The 19,187-nt window shown below is 43.3% G+C and overlaps 1 protein-coding gene across 9 annotated transcripts in view; it reads left to right on the forward strand.

The window, feature by feature from the left end:
• The window catches only part of MAST2 (microtubule associated serine/threonine kinase 2), a 199,586-nt gene extending 181,819 nt beyond the window's left edge, over positions 1–17,767 (forward strand). For 8 of the 9 annotated variants that reach the window (XM_075508684.1, XM_075508685.1, XM_075508686.1 and 5 more), the window contains 8 exons: positions 1,579–1,733; positions 2,447–2,751; positions 5,429–5,644; positions 7,449–7,675; positions 9,200–9,322; positions 10,362–10,498; positions 10,729–10,916; positions 11,620–17,767. In XM_075508684.1, the coding sequence (XP_075364799.1) occupies positions 1,579–1,733; positions 2,447–2,751; positions 5,429–5,644; positions 7,449–7,675; positions 9,200–9,322; positions 10,362–10,498; positions 10,729–10,916; positions 11,620–13,697 (3,429 nt within the window). In that variant the 3' untranslated portion in view covers positions 13,698–17,767. The remainder of the gene's footprint in view (positions 1–1,578; positions 1,734–2,446; positions 2,752–5,428; positions 5,645–7,448; positions 7,676–9,199; positions 9,323–10,361; positions 10,499–10,728; positions 10,917–11,619) is intronic. The other variant, XM_075508689.1, reaches the window with a different exon arrangement.
• Positions 17,768–19,187: the final 1,420 nt, after the last annotated feature.

The following is a 19,187-nucleotide window of genomic DNA, read 5'->3' on the forward strand; positions in this document are numbered from 1 at the left end:
AGATGATAAGAAAAAGTTTCCAATGTTGAGCAATAATTAAGCACTGGCATGGGTTGCCTGGGGAATTTATAGAATTTCCATCACTGTGGCTTTTAAGAACAGGTTGGAGAAACATCTGTCAGGTGATTACAAGAGAGCTGGTTCTGCTTTGAGGTGGGGAAATGGACAGGACACCCTGAAGAGGTCCCCTCTAGCCATGCTTCAGTATGCCTTACTCAGGTCTGTGCAGGTGTCTCATTCTTACTCTGGTGATCTGAAAGAAAAAGCTGTGATTACGGACATTACAAAGTAGTACAACTCTGCTGTTAGTGTGGATAGAACAAAATATGTTTGGGGAGGGGCAGAAGGGAGAAGTAGTGCTGTTTTGAGGTCAGCCCACTCTATGAACAGTATTTCCTTCTTCTTGATGAGATGGGAGTAGGAATTTTACTTACGGCCCCTGAATGATGTTTCAGTTTTTCATGATAGTTCCTCTAGGTTTCCACTACTCGAGTCAGTTTTGAAGCACAGTTCATTCTTCTTTGTATTCAGCCAGGCTACAGTGGCTTAAGTAACAGTTACCATTAATTTTATGGAGTTGCTCCTGATTTGCATCACCAAAAGTATGTTTAAAATTGGACCTGAGGATTAGTTGGGGTTTTGAAAAAGTTCTCATGAGTACGTAAGGGTTTCTTTTTTCTGCCTTTTCTCACCATGAGTATTATTCATCTGTTAGACTGAAGCTTTTCTTTAGAGTTCAGTGTTTTTGCCACAAAGAGAAAAAGTTCACTTTTAATGAATTTATTTTAAGACCTGGAAAATTATACAGCATTTGTAATGTGGGAGGCATAAAAGGCTCATTATATTTTGAAATTCTTGTCTGACAATTCAGCCATATGATTTATTAATAGTTATCTTGTTGATGCTCTGAATTTTTAATAACATTATTTTCATTAATCTCTTCTTATGTAAATTAGGTCCACAGTCAAGTGTAGTTTTAAAAGGATGGATTTTTTTGCTTAATCATTTAATTATTTAAAGACGGCTGTAAAACCAAGAAAGGCACTTTCATTAAGCTGTCAGCATTATAGTAGATTCCTTGAGGAGGGCAGGACTTTTTTGTTCTGAAGTAAGCTTGGGGCAATGCTGATAGACTGATGATAATGAAATGGGGTCATGAGCATGATGTCTATCACTGAATTGAATTTGTGTAGTAAGATTTCAAGATCCAGATGCCAGCCTTCAAGACTTGTGGAGCCTGCTTTAGCAATATCTCTTCTTAGATTTGAAAATAGTTAAGAACAAAAATCAAGTAATTTCAAAAAGTTTAGTATTTCTGTGGTGTGCTGGGCTGTTTTCAGAGGAGAAGTGTTGGGTGCTGTTGTAGAAAAGCATGTTTCATGCTTCTAAAGCTTGTTTTTTTCCTTTCCTCCCTGGCATGCTTTGAGCATGTCACATCTGCGCTGTGTTAGTCAAAGAACATTGCCGTTCATGCTTTCAGGGAGTATCTTTCATTTTGAGAAGAGATTATGCCCCTTGATCAGAAAAGGCCACAGAGGTTTGTTTTCTCTATACAGAAGGATCTTTTGCTATATGCAGGTGTACAGCAGCATGGAACGTCTTTCCATCCACGAAGAGAGGAAGACTCCACCACCAACTAAACGGAGTCTGAGTGAAGAAAAAGATGACCGGCTGGACAGCCTTGGCGGCTTGAAGAGTCGAGACCGCAGCTGGGTGATTGGGTCTCCTGAAATGTAAGTTCTGTAGAACTAAGTCTTTTGGTTTCTCATAGCATTTGAGAAAGACCAACCTGTGCCAAAACCTTCTATGACCAGTGTTAGGTCAGGAATGCTTCATATGACACATTTCCACAAGTGAAGCCTGAAGAGTGGAATAAATAGCTGAAAGTGAATGTGATATAGTCCTTAAATGTCTTTAATTAAGTACTAACATCTTCTAAATTTGTAGCAAATACTTTCAATTAACTTAAAAAGATTCTAACCTTAAGTAAAGCTTTCATTTGTGGAAAGGCTAGTTATGTTGGAGATGTACAAAGAGCAGTTTTTTCTCAAACATCAGTGAATCCATCAGTGAGTCTGGTGTTTCTGGACTTTTACCATTTGTCACAAATTAGTGAAACCATTAGGAAAGTCCAAAGTTTCTAAAGTTCAGAATATCAAAAAAGTCTTGTGTTCTAATAAAAATGTCAGTAAAATACATGAATGCCCAGAATTTGGTTTTATTCCTTCCTTTCTTAGAAGCTTAACAATGCAATATATTGGAAATCTAGACTCAGGTGTTGCCCCAAGCCTTTGCTGATTTAAGTCCTAATGATGTAGCTCTGTCTCCTAACTTCATCTTATATTGGCTTCAGATGTGTGAGTTGGGTCTGTGCGCTATTTTCACCCTTTGAAGTTCATTATCCCCCTAACTTAATTGAGGGGCTCTGTCCTGTCTTCTCTCTTAGATTGCGTAAGCGCTTGTCTATGTCTGAATCCTCACACACGGAGAGCGATTCCAGCCCGCCCTTGACTGTCCGCCGACGCTGCTCAGGGCTTCTCGATATGCCCCGTTTTGCCATCTCTGCTGAGGACGAGGGAACTGTTCTCAAAAGGCCGCAGTCCGAGGGGATGCTCTTATCTGCTGTGCAGTCACGGGAGGGGCTGCCGGTGCCCATTCCAGAACAGCCTGTGGAGCAAGAGCTGCAGCTGGAAGGTGATGCTGGACCCACCACCCCCTCCACAGCCGTCAGCAGCACCTCAACGCTGACAGGTACGCGCTCAGTGTGATGGTGTCATGGTCCTGAAGAAAGCCGTGTTAGCTTGCAGACATTAGCTCTGTAAAACTGGGGATCTGGATGTTGAGTGATGTGAATGTCTCATGCTAAGTGGTTATTTTAGTATATTTTTGTGGATGTCCTTGCCTTTAAAATGACATTGGTGGTTTAATCTCTTCAAAATTACATCTTATATTTCAGTCCTGTCACTTCAAATTGATTAAGGGTGTCTTATGCTTGAGACCCATATGATCTATGCCTACTTACAACCTACATGGGGCAGCATTATTTTAAGCATTAGTCAGAGCAGATCACTGCTGAGTTGGGGCTAGAGAATATGGGTGTCAGCCATACTAGCAGATCCCTGTTTCCTGTGATTTTATTTATCAAAAAAATTTGGACTAGAGACTTGAAATTTGCTGGGGGAGTGCGGTTTGTGTCAGGGACATGATACTTGCTGGCTCAGCAAGCCAAGTATCCCAAGCCAAGTTGCAGGTTTAAAAAAGTGCAGCCTAGGTTTAGTAGAGTGAGTCTTTGAAGTCAAGTGTTTGACTTCTCAGAAGCTTTGTCCATCCTGGGGCCATTCTGCAGCACTGGCCTGAGCAGGACCTTCCTTGCGACGGTGCCCTGGGCTGCTGTGGTGCAGGGCTGGGCTCTGAGTGCTGGAGTGTCCCCAGCTCCTGCCCCTTTCAGGGCACCGGGAAGGCAGAGGGTGAAGCTGCCTGTTTCTCAGTACAGAGGAAGCCAGAGCTGGGAACTGGTAGGAAGTAGTAAGGAGGAAAAAAAGGAAATTTGGCCCAATGGGAGAGAGCGGGGAAGTTGAATTGAAGGTTGGCAAGATAATATTTGAGAAGGAAGGTGTATTTAGGGGAAGAACTAGATTGTAGCATTGAAGAACAAGGACTAACTGGGTAAGAAAATAAGAAACCAGTTGCTGGGGGAAACTGGGAGCAAGCAGGCAAAGCAATTGTGGACGCATTGAGGATGGAAAGGAGAGGAAAGGAGTACTGAGCAAGGAGTCCGAGTGGCAGCAAGACTGGACAAGGACAAGGCGAAGGGCACTAGGCAGATGTGATGGTGGATTGATAGCAGAAGGTGGAAATGCCTTAGAGGAAATTTGCCTCCAGACTAGAGTAAAGCCAAAGAACCCCACATCTCATTGTTCCTCTTCTGCAATGCAGTCTGTGAAATTTCCTCCAAAATTGTCCCATTCTCCTCTATGGCTCATCCTCCCAGAAGAGGCCCGGTGCTGCCATCACGTATTCCATTAACCCATAGGAAAAGGTGTAGGAGTGAAGGAAGTAAGCTACCACATACTTGGGTGCCATAGTGGAACCTTAGTTTCTCAATTTCATACTAAAAGCCTAAAACATGCTATTAAAAATTGCAAGAACACTTTCATTGCAAATTTGAGTATCTACAAGTTGAAATAGGCAAAGCTGAAGCTTCCCTGGGCAGCCTGCTCCCCTGAGCCTAATGCATTAGAGCAGTCTTTAGTCCAGCGCATGGGATTCAGGGATACCATTGCTTCAGTGTCCCCAGCCTGCAAGGTTAAGTCAGAGGCAGGGGATGGCAAGAAAAGAATTTCATTCCTGTCACTGTCTTGGAGTGCTCCTCTAATGCATATCGCAGCCTTTTCACATGCAGCCTCCGATTCTGGGTTCCTCATTGTCTGGAAGCCTTATTTGAAACTCTGTGGCTGTTAAATGTTGAACTGGCATCTGGTACTGAGGTCTATGGGAATGGTGCTTTGAATTTTTATTTTCATGGTACTTTCTGTTTTACTTAGTATGCAGAGCAGTCGTGCCCACTTAAATAACGATGATCAATGTTTTGTTCTGTCCTCGTTGTTCAAAATGTGGCCCTTAGGCTTTATTTATTGCACGTTGCTTAAAATTTGCTTTTGAAGACAGAATGATTAATTTCCCTTGTGGACTTGCTGTGATGCTCACTGCTTTCATTTCTGAGCACCTTGTAAATTATAATTAATGTATTTTCGTAGTGCCCCTTTAAGGTATCAGATGGGGAACTGAGGCATTGAGCTTGAGTACAGCACCCCCAGTACCTGCTATTGTTGCATGCCCAGTCTGATTTTCAAGATTACTTTGCATTTATATATAAGTATAGCAGGTTAAGTAATTCAAGACTAAATTGCTACAGTGCACAAAAGGGGGCAAATTAAGGTTGTCTTTGCAATCCGCATGTTTACTTTCCCTGACTTTAGTACCTTAGTATTCTCTTAAAGTGGATTTTTTTATGTGCAACTCCAGTAGAACCTGGGTCTTCTGTTACAGGCAGTTTTAACTTAAAGATTGACAGTTCTTGCTGGTTGTAAAAATGGAGCACTTTCCATAAACCTGTTTTCATCTGTGAACGATCCCATTGAAATGGCTTGCCTGCAGAACTGCACCGCAGCTTTAGAATTCATGTAACTGCTACTGAGCAACGTGATTTCATTAGCGAGCTTTTCCAACAGAACAGAAGCTGCTAATTTTCTGTATTCAGAATAACACCATTTCTGTAAATAAAAATTCAAGCCCTGGGGTTTCTTCTTAGGAAAATTTACTCTTGGACTTCATGTAAACATGACTTTGATTTAATGTATTTTGCCTGTAGGGGAATAGACTGTTAGGAATTCCCTGTGGTTCTAATCTGTTTTAATTTAAACTGTAGCTGGGAGCACTGCAGATTTCTCTGATCCACGCGCTCGCAGTAATAGCAATGAAGGCCCAGACCTTACCACTCCAAAAGCCATCAGCGATTTGGCAGTGCGGCGGGCACGGCACAGGTTGCTCTCTGGGGAATCAGGGGAGAAACGTACCTCAAGACCTGTCAATAAAGTGATTAAATCAGCATCCGCTACTGCCTTGTCTCTCTTGATTCCCTCAGGTAAGAAATGCCTCGGGTGAGGCATTGTCGGAATCTGCAAGCACTAAACAAAAGGTCTGCAGACAGATCCTCCCCTTTGGCTCTCCTGGAATAATGCCCTTCTGGCAGGAGGGGAGAGATCTAACTTTTACAATCGGTTTAATATTTACTGCTCAGCAGGATAATGAATACTGCTTTGCCGCAGACAGGAGCATTGTGTGTGTGGTCTGACTGCAGCTTCTGCAAATGGCAGCTGGGCCTTATTCTTTCCCTAGTTTTGTTTAAATTGGCTCCTAGCTGGTCTCTAGACAGTGGTACAGCAAGGAAGTGTATAGAGATGGAACGATTTTAACCCTCACGGTACTATTTTTTGAGGTTCACGTGCTAACTATGGCATTGTTTGGGAACTGTATGTGTCTGGTGCATTCATGCACCAGGAAGTTTCAGCAACTGCAGATAACTTGGTTGAGGTTGGATGTTCAAGAGTTCAATAGTGTAAATAACTCACAAAGCAAGTTAACACTGAGTAGCTTACCTTGTTGGCCCGGCTCTGTCTGCAAGCAGAGCCAGACCTTGACAATTCCTAATGCCAGGTGGTAACTTCTAGCAAACAGCCCAACCATGCCAAGCTATGACAGACCAGTTCAGCAGGAGGCTCTCCCCACAAGGGCTTTGTCCCTCTTTCCAGAGGATAAGTCCTTGCCGTATTTCCAGGGCTGTACCTGTTCCTGCCTAGGTGGGAGCAGGAAAATTGCAGCTGGGCCACGAGTGCCAACCCAGCAGGTAGAGCAATGCCTGCCTGCCCCTCTCAGCTGGGGAGCTGGAGGCAGGTATGCAACTGCTTCTTGGCACTGTTGTGGCAATGCATGTTACGTTTCTTGTGGTTTGGGCGTTGGTTGCTTTTCAAACTACAAACTCCCTCATGAAAATCTCTAAAATGTGTATTTAATCACCCAGTAAAGGTTCCTCCAGAGCTGCTCTCATCTGCCAGGTAAATATGTGCTGGGCGACTCAGCAGGTGTTTCTTAATGGATTAGGCATTACCTTTTACAGCTGCATTTAATATTCCTGCTCTTTGGGTTTATTTTACTGATGTTGACCAGCTTCACTTTAAAATGAGAGTTCTGTATTTGCTTTGTATTTTTAAAAGTAGATGTTGTTCCACTAGCAAGCAGAGTCAGATTGTTTAGCCGATAGCCCAGCCCTCAGCTATTCGTTTGGGAAACACACTCTAAAATACACTTGTGAGGGGGTTTTTTAGTAGCAAAGTCCCTGCAGTAGCTAATTTTTTTAGGATTAAATATATTTGCCCCTGTGAATTTAAAACACTACCAAAACTACCTAGATGTAGTTGTTGTCTGATTACCTGCTGATTTTTTTTTTAATACTAACTGATTTTGATTTATCTCAGCACCAACATGTAACTTGCACCAAGATCTAGAGACTATCTGATCTTTTGGAGGAAGATAATATACCATAACCTTGAAACAGGGTGTTCCAGGATTGTGCCTAGGGCAAATGCTTAAGATGTGTTGTAAAACCCTGGAAGAGAAGTAGTAAACACTGTGACCCAACTATAATCCTAGGCGAGCAGTGCTGCTGTAGTAAATACACACTTCCAAATGTGCTTTTTGGAAACTTTGCTGATTTTTCTATTTCGAAGCATGAATTAATTGAAGCTGCAGGCAAACCTAGCTCTGGTGAAGACCACCAGCTTTAAGAGCATTGGGAGAAATGGTTTCCTTAGCTGTTCTCTAACAAGAATTTTCTCCCTTTTGGAGGCCTGGTTTCCTAATTTTTGCCCACCTTTGTGTCATCACTGTAGATCACCACACGTGTTCTCCATTGGCCAGTCCAATGTCACCTCATTCTCTATCCTCCAACCCATCTTCGAGGGACTCCTCACCCAGCCGCGACTTTTCTCCTGCTATCGCAAACCTGAAACCACCAATCATCATCCATCGGGCTGGAAAGAAATACGGTTTCACTCTCCGTGCTATTCGCGTCTATATGGGTGACAGTGATATCTACACTGTGCATCACATGGTCTGGGTATGTCTCTGTTTTTCTAAAAAGAGTACCCTTGGGGCCAGAAATGCATTTAGCCAGGGTTGGGGGATTTAGTTTTATATATTGTATTTTGCCACTCTGTTTCCTCTCTCCTTACTCGGACCCAAAGTTATCTTTCTGGGGTGGGGGAAACCCTTAAATAAATAAATAACAGCACTTTGGGGTTTACCTGTAGCAGTTTTCAAGCCCATCACAGAACCACAGCAACCTTTCTTTCCTTCTTTCTTCCCTGGTTACATGAATCCACCTTCTTTCACCTGTAGCACATACTTTAAAGCATGTTTCTGTGTACATACCTTCTTTCTATTTATTGGCATTGTTGCATGAGGGCCAGTCATAGCTAATTGATTCAGACCTGTGTTAGCAATTGAACTGATCAGAAGCAGGCTATAGTCTGCTGGGGTTTTCCAAGCGGTTGCTTGGAATTGATTACAAGCCTTAAAGCATCATTGCTGCTATGCTGATTGCCTAGGGATTTAGCTCTTGGCTTAGTTGTGTGCTATGCTAAAGGTCTGGTTTCCATGTCCGTATCTCTTCCTTCCCATTACTTCTGGTACTTGATCTCTGTCTTTCTTTTTTGTTAACATAAAAGTTAACATAACAAAACATGAAATGATCAGTTCCCCAAAGCAGTGTTGTTTGAATCGTGTTGTTAGGGAGAATGGAGTCAGGGTAAAGGTGGTTCATTCTTTTCCTTGTATCTCTGTGTTCATTAGACAATTTGGACTTCATATGCTTTTGTCATCATTTAACACTCATTCTTACCTAGAAAAATAATCTGAAGCTGCATTTTTCCCTTGCTCCTCTCTGCTTTCCTTGAAAAATGCTGAATTTACCAAGATACTGATTTGTAGTCTTTTCTGGCTAGAGGGAGACTTGCAGTATTCTCAAGTGTATCTGTCTCCTCACTGTAAAGGAGGCTTACCTTTCTGAACAGTGATGGGGAAAGGCAATGTGTTCATGGTGGAAAAGATCTGATGTTGGATAGGTTAATAAAGGATGGAAAGTGGAAAAAGAAACTCTGTTTGGGATGAGATGCAATATAGGCACCCTAAACACATGGCACAGAGTCTTATTTAAAAGTTTATTGGCCTTTGTGGATTCCAGCATGTACATGGAAGGCTGCTGGATTTGGGATGGCAAAGAAATTGAAAAAGATTGAATGCTTGTCTGGAAATCAAGAGTATCTGGTCAGCATTCCTGAGTGCTGAAAATTTTTGGAAGTGTGTTAAGCCTTTTGCTTTGGGAGGAGCTGGTCTCTTGATCAGCTTAACCATCCTGGCTGGCTGCCTTGGATCGGGAGAAGACTGGCAGGATGCTGGGGGAGGAGTGGAAGAGTGCAGATTTTTGTGCTTGGCTGTGCCAGTCAGTGGTTTCCTTCACCCTTCTTTGAGGCAGCTGATGCTGGCTGCAGCAAGAGATGAGATGGATGGGCTTTGAGTCTGATCTGGCCAGCAATCTTGTTCATTCCTCTTCTGAAATCAGTCATCCCCTTCTCGTTGTCAGCACGTGGAAGAAGGCGGTCCAGCGAACGAAGCAGGTCTGCGTGAAGGGGATCTGATAACCCATGTCAACGGGGAGCCGGTCCATGGACTGGTGCACACAGAAGTGGTGGAGCTGATTCTGAAGGTAGGGACTCAGCACTGTTAGAATTTGGAAAATAGGTAATATGCAAAATATGAGACAGCTTGTTTGAAACGCTGTAGGTATCTAATTGATGTTGTCTGAAATACAAGTATGTACACAGCACCTGGTCTTTATTTTGTGAAAACTCATTGCTGTAGCTTTATCCCTAAATCTCCAAAATTGTCTGCATGTAATTTAAGCTGAACTCAGATATTTTGTGTAAGAAATGAGGACCCATCAGATACATTTTTATCAGCAGTAGAGACAAAGGTTAATAAGATTTAAGTATACCTTTCCTCAAACATCACTTTAAGAAACAAATACCTTAAAATTTTTCTGAATTACTTTTATTTTTTGCCTTTAGGCTGTGCTAATGTTATTAGCTCTTAATACTGCTTTCTCAAGGATTATTCCTAGTGGTATTTAAAAGCAGCTTTGTAATGGTTGGTCTTAAAATTATCCAGTTAAATGACTTGCATTTTGATACCTCCTCTGAGCTGAATCCATTTATGGAAATAAAACCCAAAGTTTTGGACCGTTTCAGGAGACAGAAGTCTTTGGGATTGCAAATAGAGGAGCAATCAGGATTTTTTTTTTTTTTGAGATGTGAGACAAGCCATGCTTTGTGTTGCAGATTCATCATGATAGATGCCTCATATGCTCACATCTGCCATCAGTCAGAGCACTGGGAATAGGATTGGTGACAGAATATCACTTTGTTCAAGTTTCCAAGTATTACAAGTATTAAATTGAGGCAGTTGGGATCTCAGTGGGAGAGGTCAGATGCTGTATTATTCTTGCTCTGGAAAGCTTTACCTACCAACTGGGGTCTGAGCTAATCATTTGTGAAAGCCTGACTAAAGAGCTTTCTCTCAGCAATTTCTTAATAAATGATAGGTGGAAATGCAAAGGGGGAAATGGAGTTTGACAAAGGCTTACAAAATGGCAGGCAGGAATAAACTAGCAGCCTACCTGCTTAGCCTGCAGATCTGCCTCAAATAGCCATGTTTTATACAATGTCTCTGTGTCTTGTTTCTGACAGAGTGGAAATAAAGTGTCCATCTCCACCACGCCATTTGAGAACACGTCCATCAAAGTTGGTCCAGCTCGAAAAGCCAGCTACAAATCCAAGATGGCTCGTAGGAACAAGAAAAGCAAAACTAAGGATGGTCAGGAAAGGTTCGTTTTGATGTTTCTCTGTGAAAATTAAATGGTAACCAAGATAATGCAAGAGAGATCTTGTCAAATCAATTTGCAGATAATGTATATCAGCAGGTACGTCCTTTAGTTCTTCTTTTCTTTTTGTTTTCTTTTTCCCTTTAACTATGCCATAAAATTGACTGAAATATGCCAATAAAGGTAAATAAATTATTTGGGCTTGTAAACAACTTTTGAATGCTCTTCCACAGTAAGAAGAAGAGTTCTTTGTTGAGGAAGATCACTAAACAAGCATCGCTACTTCATACCAGCCGGAGTTTATCTTCACTAAACCGCTCTCTGTCTTCTGGAGAAAGTGTGCCTGGCTCTCCAACTCACAACCTGTCTCCTCGGTCACCAACGCAGAGTTACAGATCCACTCCCGAGTCTGTACACTCAGGTAAAAAAAGAAACAAAACAAAACAACAATGACGACAAAAAAATCCACACAAACAGAAAAAAACTTGGAGATTTTTGCTTATTGATTAATTTTTGAAATAAAATACACAGCAGCAGGTAGTAGGTGTGTCTGTGAAGTAAAATGACAGCTGTGATGTCGATTACCTTAAGGATGGATGTGTTCTCACTCATTGATTCATTTAAAAATGAAAATCCATACATCCTTTTAAGAGTGCATTTGCTGTACTACAGCATCCTTTCACTTTGATGCAAATGTGTATTGTAAGTTGCAATGTTTTTGTAGCAGTTTGACACATTTTCTGTGTTAGTTCAGAGAAAAGGAATCAAAACAGTGTGGCAAAGTCATATTTGAAAATTGAATCAGCTGATGGAATAAAGAGATTTGCATCTTGAGAATAGCAATGAAACACATGGTTTATCTGCTTGGAGGTTTCTTTTTTCAGAAAAAATGTTCTGATAGCAGAGTGTTTCTTACTACATTCTGGTGTTGTGTGACAATGATGTGAATTTTCCATCAGAAGCCATGCAATATTACCTTGTAATATTACTGCAGTGCTTTGTGGTAACATGGCATATTTTGTCTTGACCTTGCATGTCTTATTTTCAATAACTTGTTTTAATGGTCAAATATGTATTAATCTTCTTAGTCTCTCTTTTTTTTTTTTTCCCCCTCCTCTTTCAAGTTGGTGGCAATTCTTCCCAGAGCAGCTCTCCCAGTTCCAGTGTTCCCAATTCTCCAGCCAGCTCTGGACACATCCGACCCAGCTCTCTGCATGGACTAGCACCAAAGCTTCAAAGGCAGTACAGATCTCCAAGGCGTAAATCTGCAGGAAACATCCCTCTGTCACCACTAGCTCACACTCCATCACCAACCCCACAGTCCACATCACCACAGCGCTCCCCATCTCCTTTACCAGGACACTCAGTTGGCAGCTCCAGTATTATTCAGTCTTTTCCAGTAAAACTACACTCCTCTCCACCGCTGGTGAGACAAATTTCTCGCCCCAAAAGTGCTGAGCCCCCTAGGTCTCCTTTGCTAAAGAGAGTGCAGTCGGCTGAGAAACTGGCTGCCTCGCTGTCCTCTTCTGAGAAGAAGCTGGCTTCCTCACGTAAGCATAGCTTAGATATCTCTCACTCTGAATTTAAGAAGGAGATGCTACAGAGGGATCCTAGTCTCCAGAGCTTACAAGAATCTGCAAATGAAACAACAGGTGGCAAACTTGGGCTAGCGGAAAAAGGGATGTTACAGAAGCCGGGTTCACGGAAGTTGGGTGCTATTCGACAGGACAGGGTGGAGAGGAGGGAGTCTCTGCAAAAGCAGGAGGCCATCAGAGAAGTAGATTCTTCTGAAGATGAAACAGATGATGGTTCAGAAGACAGTCAGGATGGGAGAAGACTGGACAAGCCCCCTGACAGTGGAGACCAAGGCTCAGATTCTTTTAACGAGGATAATAAGTTTTCATCTAAATTGGAAAGCAAGGATAGTATTGAAGATGATGCCTTTCTACCTGAAGATCCAAAAGGTACAGATGATTTGCAGAAGGGAAATAATCAACAAGCCAAGCCTGTTTCAGAGCCACTGCAAATAGGTGTGCACCCTTCCCCATCAGACGTCCTCCCAAGAACTTCTCCAGAAAAATTAGCTAATTCAGAAAAGCCATTCCTAAGATCAGAAACAACCGCAAAGGAACATAAATTACCTGAAAACAAAACTTTTGAGTGTTTTGGTCCAAAAGACAAGTCTTCTGAAGCAATCAAAGACCTACGGAGAACTACAAGTACTCAAAAAACAATAGATCACATAGAACATATACAGTGCCCATCTATCAAACTCCTGGAACTTGAAGAAGGTGACTCTTCAGGGGCCTCGTGTGGTAAGCTTGACCTGAAAGACCCTCTGCTAGCAGAAAGCAGTCAGAAAAAACAGGATTCCAAACCTCTGCTGGCACTTTCTTCGTGGTGCACGGCAAGCGTGAGCACTCCTCTCTCGGGAAGCCCCGCAGATCGCAGTGAGAAGGATCACAAGGAGATGCTTCAGCCTGCAGAACAGCACAGCACCTCATTTCTGTCTCCGGGAAGCGTGAGTGAAATGTCCCAAAAAAGTCCTAGTACTGAAAAGCAACCCAGCTCGTCCCAGGCAGAGAGTGCTTCAACCGCCAGCAAAACGAGCCCAGCAGGTCCTGTATCCTCCACGCTCCTCATCCCCGGTGCTATCGAAAGAGCTCTCTCTGTGTCTCAGTTAGTGCCGCTAGCTCAGAGCGTGTTAGGCCCTTTGAAGCTCAGTATGTCTGGTTCCGGAGAGGTGGAAAAGAGAAAGGATTTCCCCCATTTGGCTGCCTCCTGTAAAGAAGAGAGAGATTTGAAACAAAAAAGGCAGGAAACTTCACAAGCAGGAGTGTGTCAAGAGAAAGCCAAACTGTCTAGCACAGACAGTCTGACCACAAGGAGCGGATCCTGTGCAGAGTCATTAAACTCAGCAAAGCCCTGGGAGGCAACATGTCCTGTGGTGGCAAAAAAGGAGGCAACTTTTTGCAGTGCTAAAGCATCTGAAGGGTTGGGAGGTAGCTGCAAAATCACTCCATCAAAAGAGCTGTCTCACGCTCTTGGACAAGCAGCTCTGAGAGCCTCTCCTCTGCCAGATGGCAGCACGAGGCCCTGTAAAGAAGGGACTCTCACGCAAGCAAAAAGCAAAGAGGTTACAAATCAGTTGAAAATACAAGACTTTCCCCTGTCACATGATGGTGCTGTAAAGAAAACATAGCAGCATCCCTGGTACACATGGACTGGAGCATTCTACATTCAAAATAGAGACTGCATGTTTGAATTTTGTAATATACACTAATATAAAATAGAACTTGTGTACATCTATTTTTGGGAGGGTTTTTTTCATACTGTTTTTTGTGTTTTTTCATCCTTGCTATTCTATTTTTGTACACAGTAATGCTTGCCGTTTGAGGTCTCTTTAGAACAGGGTATCTTTAAAGCAGGGCTTAAGAAACAGTTTATTGATTTTTTTTTTTTCCCTTCCAGACCTTTTATTTTGCCTGAGTTTAGGGCCTGTGTGCTCTTCCCTCTAATCCTGCATTTATTTGAGATCCCAAAAATTCTGAGTCCAAAAAAGGCAGCTTGCTTTTAAATTTCCGCTTTTCAACCTTCTCTTTGAAATGCTGTTGAAATTCACAAATTTCAAGTTTTTTCTTTGAATTTACAATCTGATGTCTTTTGACAAGAAGAAACTACTCTCTTGTCCACAAGTTATTCTGGAACTACAAACCCTCTTCAGTGCAAGTAAGACCTCTTTGTCACCGTGTGCATTCACAGTCCTGCAAGCATCCTTAGAGGATACAGAGGCAAGGGACTTGGCTGGAGGGGTCGGACAGAGAGAGATCCCTGTCTTCCCTTTAAACCAACTAAAGTATTTTTCAGTGGAATTACCAGAAGTAGAAAACTCCAATCCGTAAGCTGTTTTTTTGGGGATTGTTTTTACTTACCCTTTATGGGACACATGGCAACTTTTCCCTCTGTTTTTAAAATTTTAGTGATGTTTTATCGTCCTTTCTCTGGCTTCAATTCATAACTTGCCCTGCCTCAGAATAAATGACCCCAGGAAAGGGGTGCCTTGTAGGTTGATTTTAAAGTAGAGAAATTTGTAGTTGCGTGTTCTCCAGTATGTCTTGGGCAAAGTTATCTCAATGATAAATGACCTTTGGAGACTTTTCCTTCTCTTGGTGAGTCTAAATAGGTAGGGATTTTAAGGTGTTCCTTAACATTTCTGAATTGGGGCTTGGGAAACTTGCTGAGTTTTCTGAATCTGCCCGTTTTAAAAACAAAAAAAACCTATGAAGAGTTCTGACTCCTCGAGTTCTGTGGACAAGCTGCAAGCAGACTTCAAAACACATGTGATACTTTAAGATTTCAGCTTTGATAGCTAGATCATCTCCACTGCTGAGGTCACTTTCCATTAAAAAATTACTCTTTGCTCTTAGGTTTAGACATTGCTTTGCTTTAAGTGTGACCGACTCTGGATAACAGTGCTCTTTGCTGAGGATTAGATCAATAATAATACACCAATAAATGTGTCGAGTGGTGATACCTATAGCACTGTAAGCCATTTCTTCATCCAGTTAAAGGTTCCTCTCAATGAACACTCCCGTCATTTGTCCCAGATTGTGCTCAGCTTTTATTCTAGTCTTGTCTGAGTGTATCTCCCTGTGGATCACCCGCAAGGTCTAGTATCCTGCTCACTGGCTTACTGTGTTAGAAGCAGAATGACTGTGCAACAGTATTTCAAGCTAAAACCTGCCTCTGTTGGTCTGATTTCATTACACTGCTGACTTCTTCATTGTCTTGGCTTTTTCTGAACTTGAAGTTTTGATTCGCTTTCCCTAAATGCAAATATGTTTTTATATAGGAATATATTTTCTCCATCTCTTTCAAGTTGGTTTCAGCTCAATCCACAAATCACAAAAATCTCTGGAATCTCACCCTGCTCCTTTCTGTATAACCATTGTTTCTCCCCATTATATACTTGATTTTGGCTGCTTGGGTTTCATTTCTGGACCAAGTTTTGGTTTGGTTTGAGCTTTTTTTTTTTTTAACATGTTTAAATGAGTGTTTACTCCGTGTGTCTGTGTGAACATGTACGGTGTTGTTAACACACTAACCAAAGCCTCAACGCTCCCAGATAACACGTTAATAAATCTTGCTGTGACGGTATTGAGAGCAGAGCCTGCTGTGCTGTCTCATTGCTCTTTTTTCTGGAATTCATAGGCTACTCGTATACACTTGGTTTGCAGTTATAAACCGCAATATTTCCACTGCCTTGTCAGGGTCCTGGGTATCTCCAGCCTCTCAAAGCACTCTTGCTGATGAGCATGATTCTGTGCTGATTTGGAGCAATAGCAAGTAAGGAACAGACTTGGCATGATCTGATACTTATCTGGCTGGTTTTCTCCCTGATGGGTTGATCTACTAAAAAATTGCTGAGAAACAAGGTCCGATTGGCAGTACAGTATATGATAAAATGGACAGGAACAGTGAAAAATTGATTCAGCATCCCGAGTCTGTGGTAATTGCAAAGACAAGCCTCAACCTTATCTCCTGAGAGCACCTAACCTTGGCAAGATGGAAGTCTCTGTATCAATTAAATAGTGAGCCCAGGGGTCGTGAGGACGTGGTCCGACCTGGCTGCTCCCTGGGTGGCAGGTCCCCATTTCCTTCTCCTTGCGGTGACACAGCTGCTTCTGTGAGTGTGCTCCTGGGGCATCCACGAAGGGCTCTGCGTTTAAAACACCTAAGGGGAAAACCAACCACTGCTCTTAGGAGAGAGGGCTGGGTAACCTGGCTCATCCCACGTGGGCTGGCAGGGGACCCTCAGAAGGTGCCAGCTGTATTAGCTGCTGACTCCCTCCCTTTGCAGCCGGTGGTTCCAGTGCTGAATTGCAGAGTTATCCTTTTTTATGCCTAAAAAGAGGAGTGAAAAAGCTTGCTATGTCACAGCTTTTGCTACTTTTGCCTGAACTGGCCAAAGAGGAGGTATGTGTTTCATTGCCTTTTTTTGTAGCTACGGTACAGAAAGTGATCAGTGCAATTTAAAAAACCCTGGTTTTTTGGAAGCCAAAGCCAAACAGCGTTACCAGGAAAGCATCCTCATGACGACCCATATCCCCTGCTCCTGGTCAGTCCTGCAATTTCCCTTGGTGTGCCAGGTGCCCCATCGTCCCAGTTCCACCTTCAAATTTATATGGTGCACCTTAGCAAAAAGTTTGGGCAAAAAGACTTTTTCATTAAAATTTTCATAATAAAGCAGGTAGATACACCAAGACTTATTCCTTGCTCTGCTAAGAATTGCTTAAATACCTTCTCAAATAAGCTTGCAAAACATGTCGGGGAGGAACGAGATTTTGGAAAAGCTGTGTGTGAAGTGCAAGAGTCTGTTCCCCAGCGCAGGATCGGACCCACGGTACCTGAGTGAAGCACTCAGCAAGCCGAGAACTTGGCCTCTGTAGATAACCCTGAGTCAGAGAGGTGGGAGGTAGAAGTTGCGTGCGTGTGGTGTGTGTTTGGTGAATGAGCCGTGCACATAACCATCCAAATACGCTGCTTTCCTGCTTTGTTTCCCTATTTCCTTCTGTCGGTTTGGATGTGTCTCCTGCTCCTCATCCATGTTGGGATGATGGCATCAAAGCTGGTTCCAGCCTCTGCAGCTCCTCTCTGCTCCTGCATCCAGCCGGCGCATTCCTGCCCCGTGCCTCATTTCAGTGTTATTTCTCCCTTTGTCTCTTACTGTCGCAAACTAAGAGAAATGGATGATATTTATTGTAAATATTAGACTTTAGCATTGTAATGGCCACTCCTGGGTCTGAATGTCAGAGGCCTTTGGCTGCTAATATACTAAAGAGCGCTTGCTGGGGAAGGGGTAGGAGTGACCAGTGGTTTTGGTTGCCACACTTGCATTAAGGTGTGATTTGGAGTATTTTAATTTTTTTTTTTTTTTTCTTCCAAAGAGGGGAGGATAAAGTCTTTCTCTGGTTTTCTCTTACTGGATGTGAAGGATAATTCTGTACTTCTAGTAGAAGATTTGACAGAAGTGTGTGTTTACGTTGTGTTCGATTACCATATCCAGGTGGCTGTGAGAGCACCTCCTGAGCTGGGCTCCGCCAAGCTGTGTCACTCAGCACTTAGCTAGATAAGAGAAAGTGTGGAATTTCTGTGTTTTTAGAAACTTGAACAATTACCACATAATAGCGGTGCAATAATTTTTATTCATGTTGTACCTGCATGTCGATGTTCAAATCCTCCTCCAAAATAAATTTTTTTTTTTTTTTTTTTTTTTTACATAAATTCAAACTCGTGTGTGTTTCTTGTTCAGTCTCCCCTTGCTCTCCTGCAGTGCCGGGGGTGGCTGTGCCGGCGGCTTGGCGGGGCAGAAAATAGCCTGCAGAGTGGGTGTCGGAGGTATCGGAGTAAATCTGCCAGGCTATTTGGGATTTTCTGCTCCATGGGCCAGATACACGGATAAGCCAAAGCTTTCCACTCTGAAACTCAAGCTGCGAATTTACCACCCTCCACCAAGAGTCCCTTAAGTGTACAGTGTCCTGTGTCCCTGCTCATGCAGGGTCCTAATGGTCAGTCCTTACTAAAGACATATAATATATGACACATAATAAAGACAAAAATATAAGGCAAGAAACTTAGCTGAGCAACAGAAGAAAACAGCAAGACGAGGAGAGGATGCGACTGACCACAAGTGAACACAACAGCTGATGGGCGTATGAATTGTGTGCACGATAAAATCCAGCGGGCAGCGGCTGCCAGCGGCACAGGTACGGCGTTGGCTTGGATTAGCCAAGCGGCACAAGGCAGCAGGAACTACGTGGCCTGCTTGTGCACCCAGTTATTTAGGCTGCCTTGATAATATACCACCCAAAACCTTTCCAGAAACAGCCCTTTGCTATTAACGTTTGCAGGTGTGCACCCTCCACATCAAAGTCTTATTCCTGTCCTTGGAAATAAAGAGCTGCGGAGACGCTCGTGTCTGGGGCGTTGGACTCGCCCTCGTTCGCTGCTGCCGAGGATGCTCAAGATATCCCGTGTCTCCGTGCTCCGGAGAAGCGGCCGAGCAGAAATTGGGGGTGAAGCACGGCTCTGTCCACGGGAGATTTGCAGTGCCTCTGCCGGCAGCCTCTCTCCGCGCCGCTGTTCGTCATTGCTGACGTCTGTTCATAAAAGAGTGATACTCCTGCCCACGCGGAGAGGGACAGCGCGGCTCGGAGGGATGGGAGGCGCAGAGCGCGCAGCGAAAGGATGCTGTTACGTCTCCTGTAGCGTTGAACAAAATGGCCTTTCCCTGGCACGGCGAGGCTCGCAGCTCCTGCAGCCGCTGTTGGCTCTGTGCAGGGACCTGGCGCAGAGCGAGGGCTGGCCGTGCCCCGCGGCCCGAGTCGAGAGCATCACACTCCATTGACACGGGGGGCCAGGGTCCTGCTCTTTGGGGCCGAGCGGAGGTGTGCCAACAAGAGCTTTTCAAATTACATCTTGATGGGAACATCCAGATTCTCTCCTTTTTTAAGACTTGCTAGCTAGAGTTTCATTAAGGTTAAGTTTAAAGTCCGCAGCCCTCCTGTAGAAGTTCCCCCAGTCAGAAATAAATTGCTCTTAGTCTGCAGCAGTTTATTCTCCCAGAGGATTAAGCTGCAACAAATAAGGGCCATTTTCCTCCTGAATGACGGCACGCACGTGGGTAGCTCTG

The sequence above is a fragment of the Mycteria americana genome, chromosome 7 (genome assembly GCF_035582795.1).
Source record: "Mycteria americana isolate JAX WOST 10 ecotype Jacksonville Zoo and Gardens chromosome 7, USCA_MyAme_1.0, whole genome shotgun sequence".
Lineage (NCBI taxonomy): Eukaryota > Metazoa > Chordata > Aves > Ciconiiformes > Ciconiidae > Mycteria > Mycteria americana.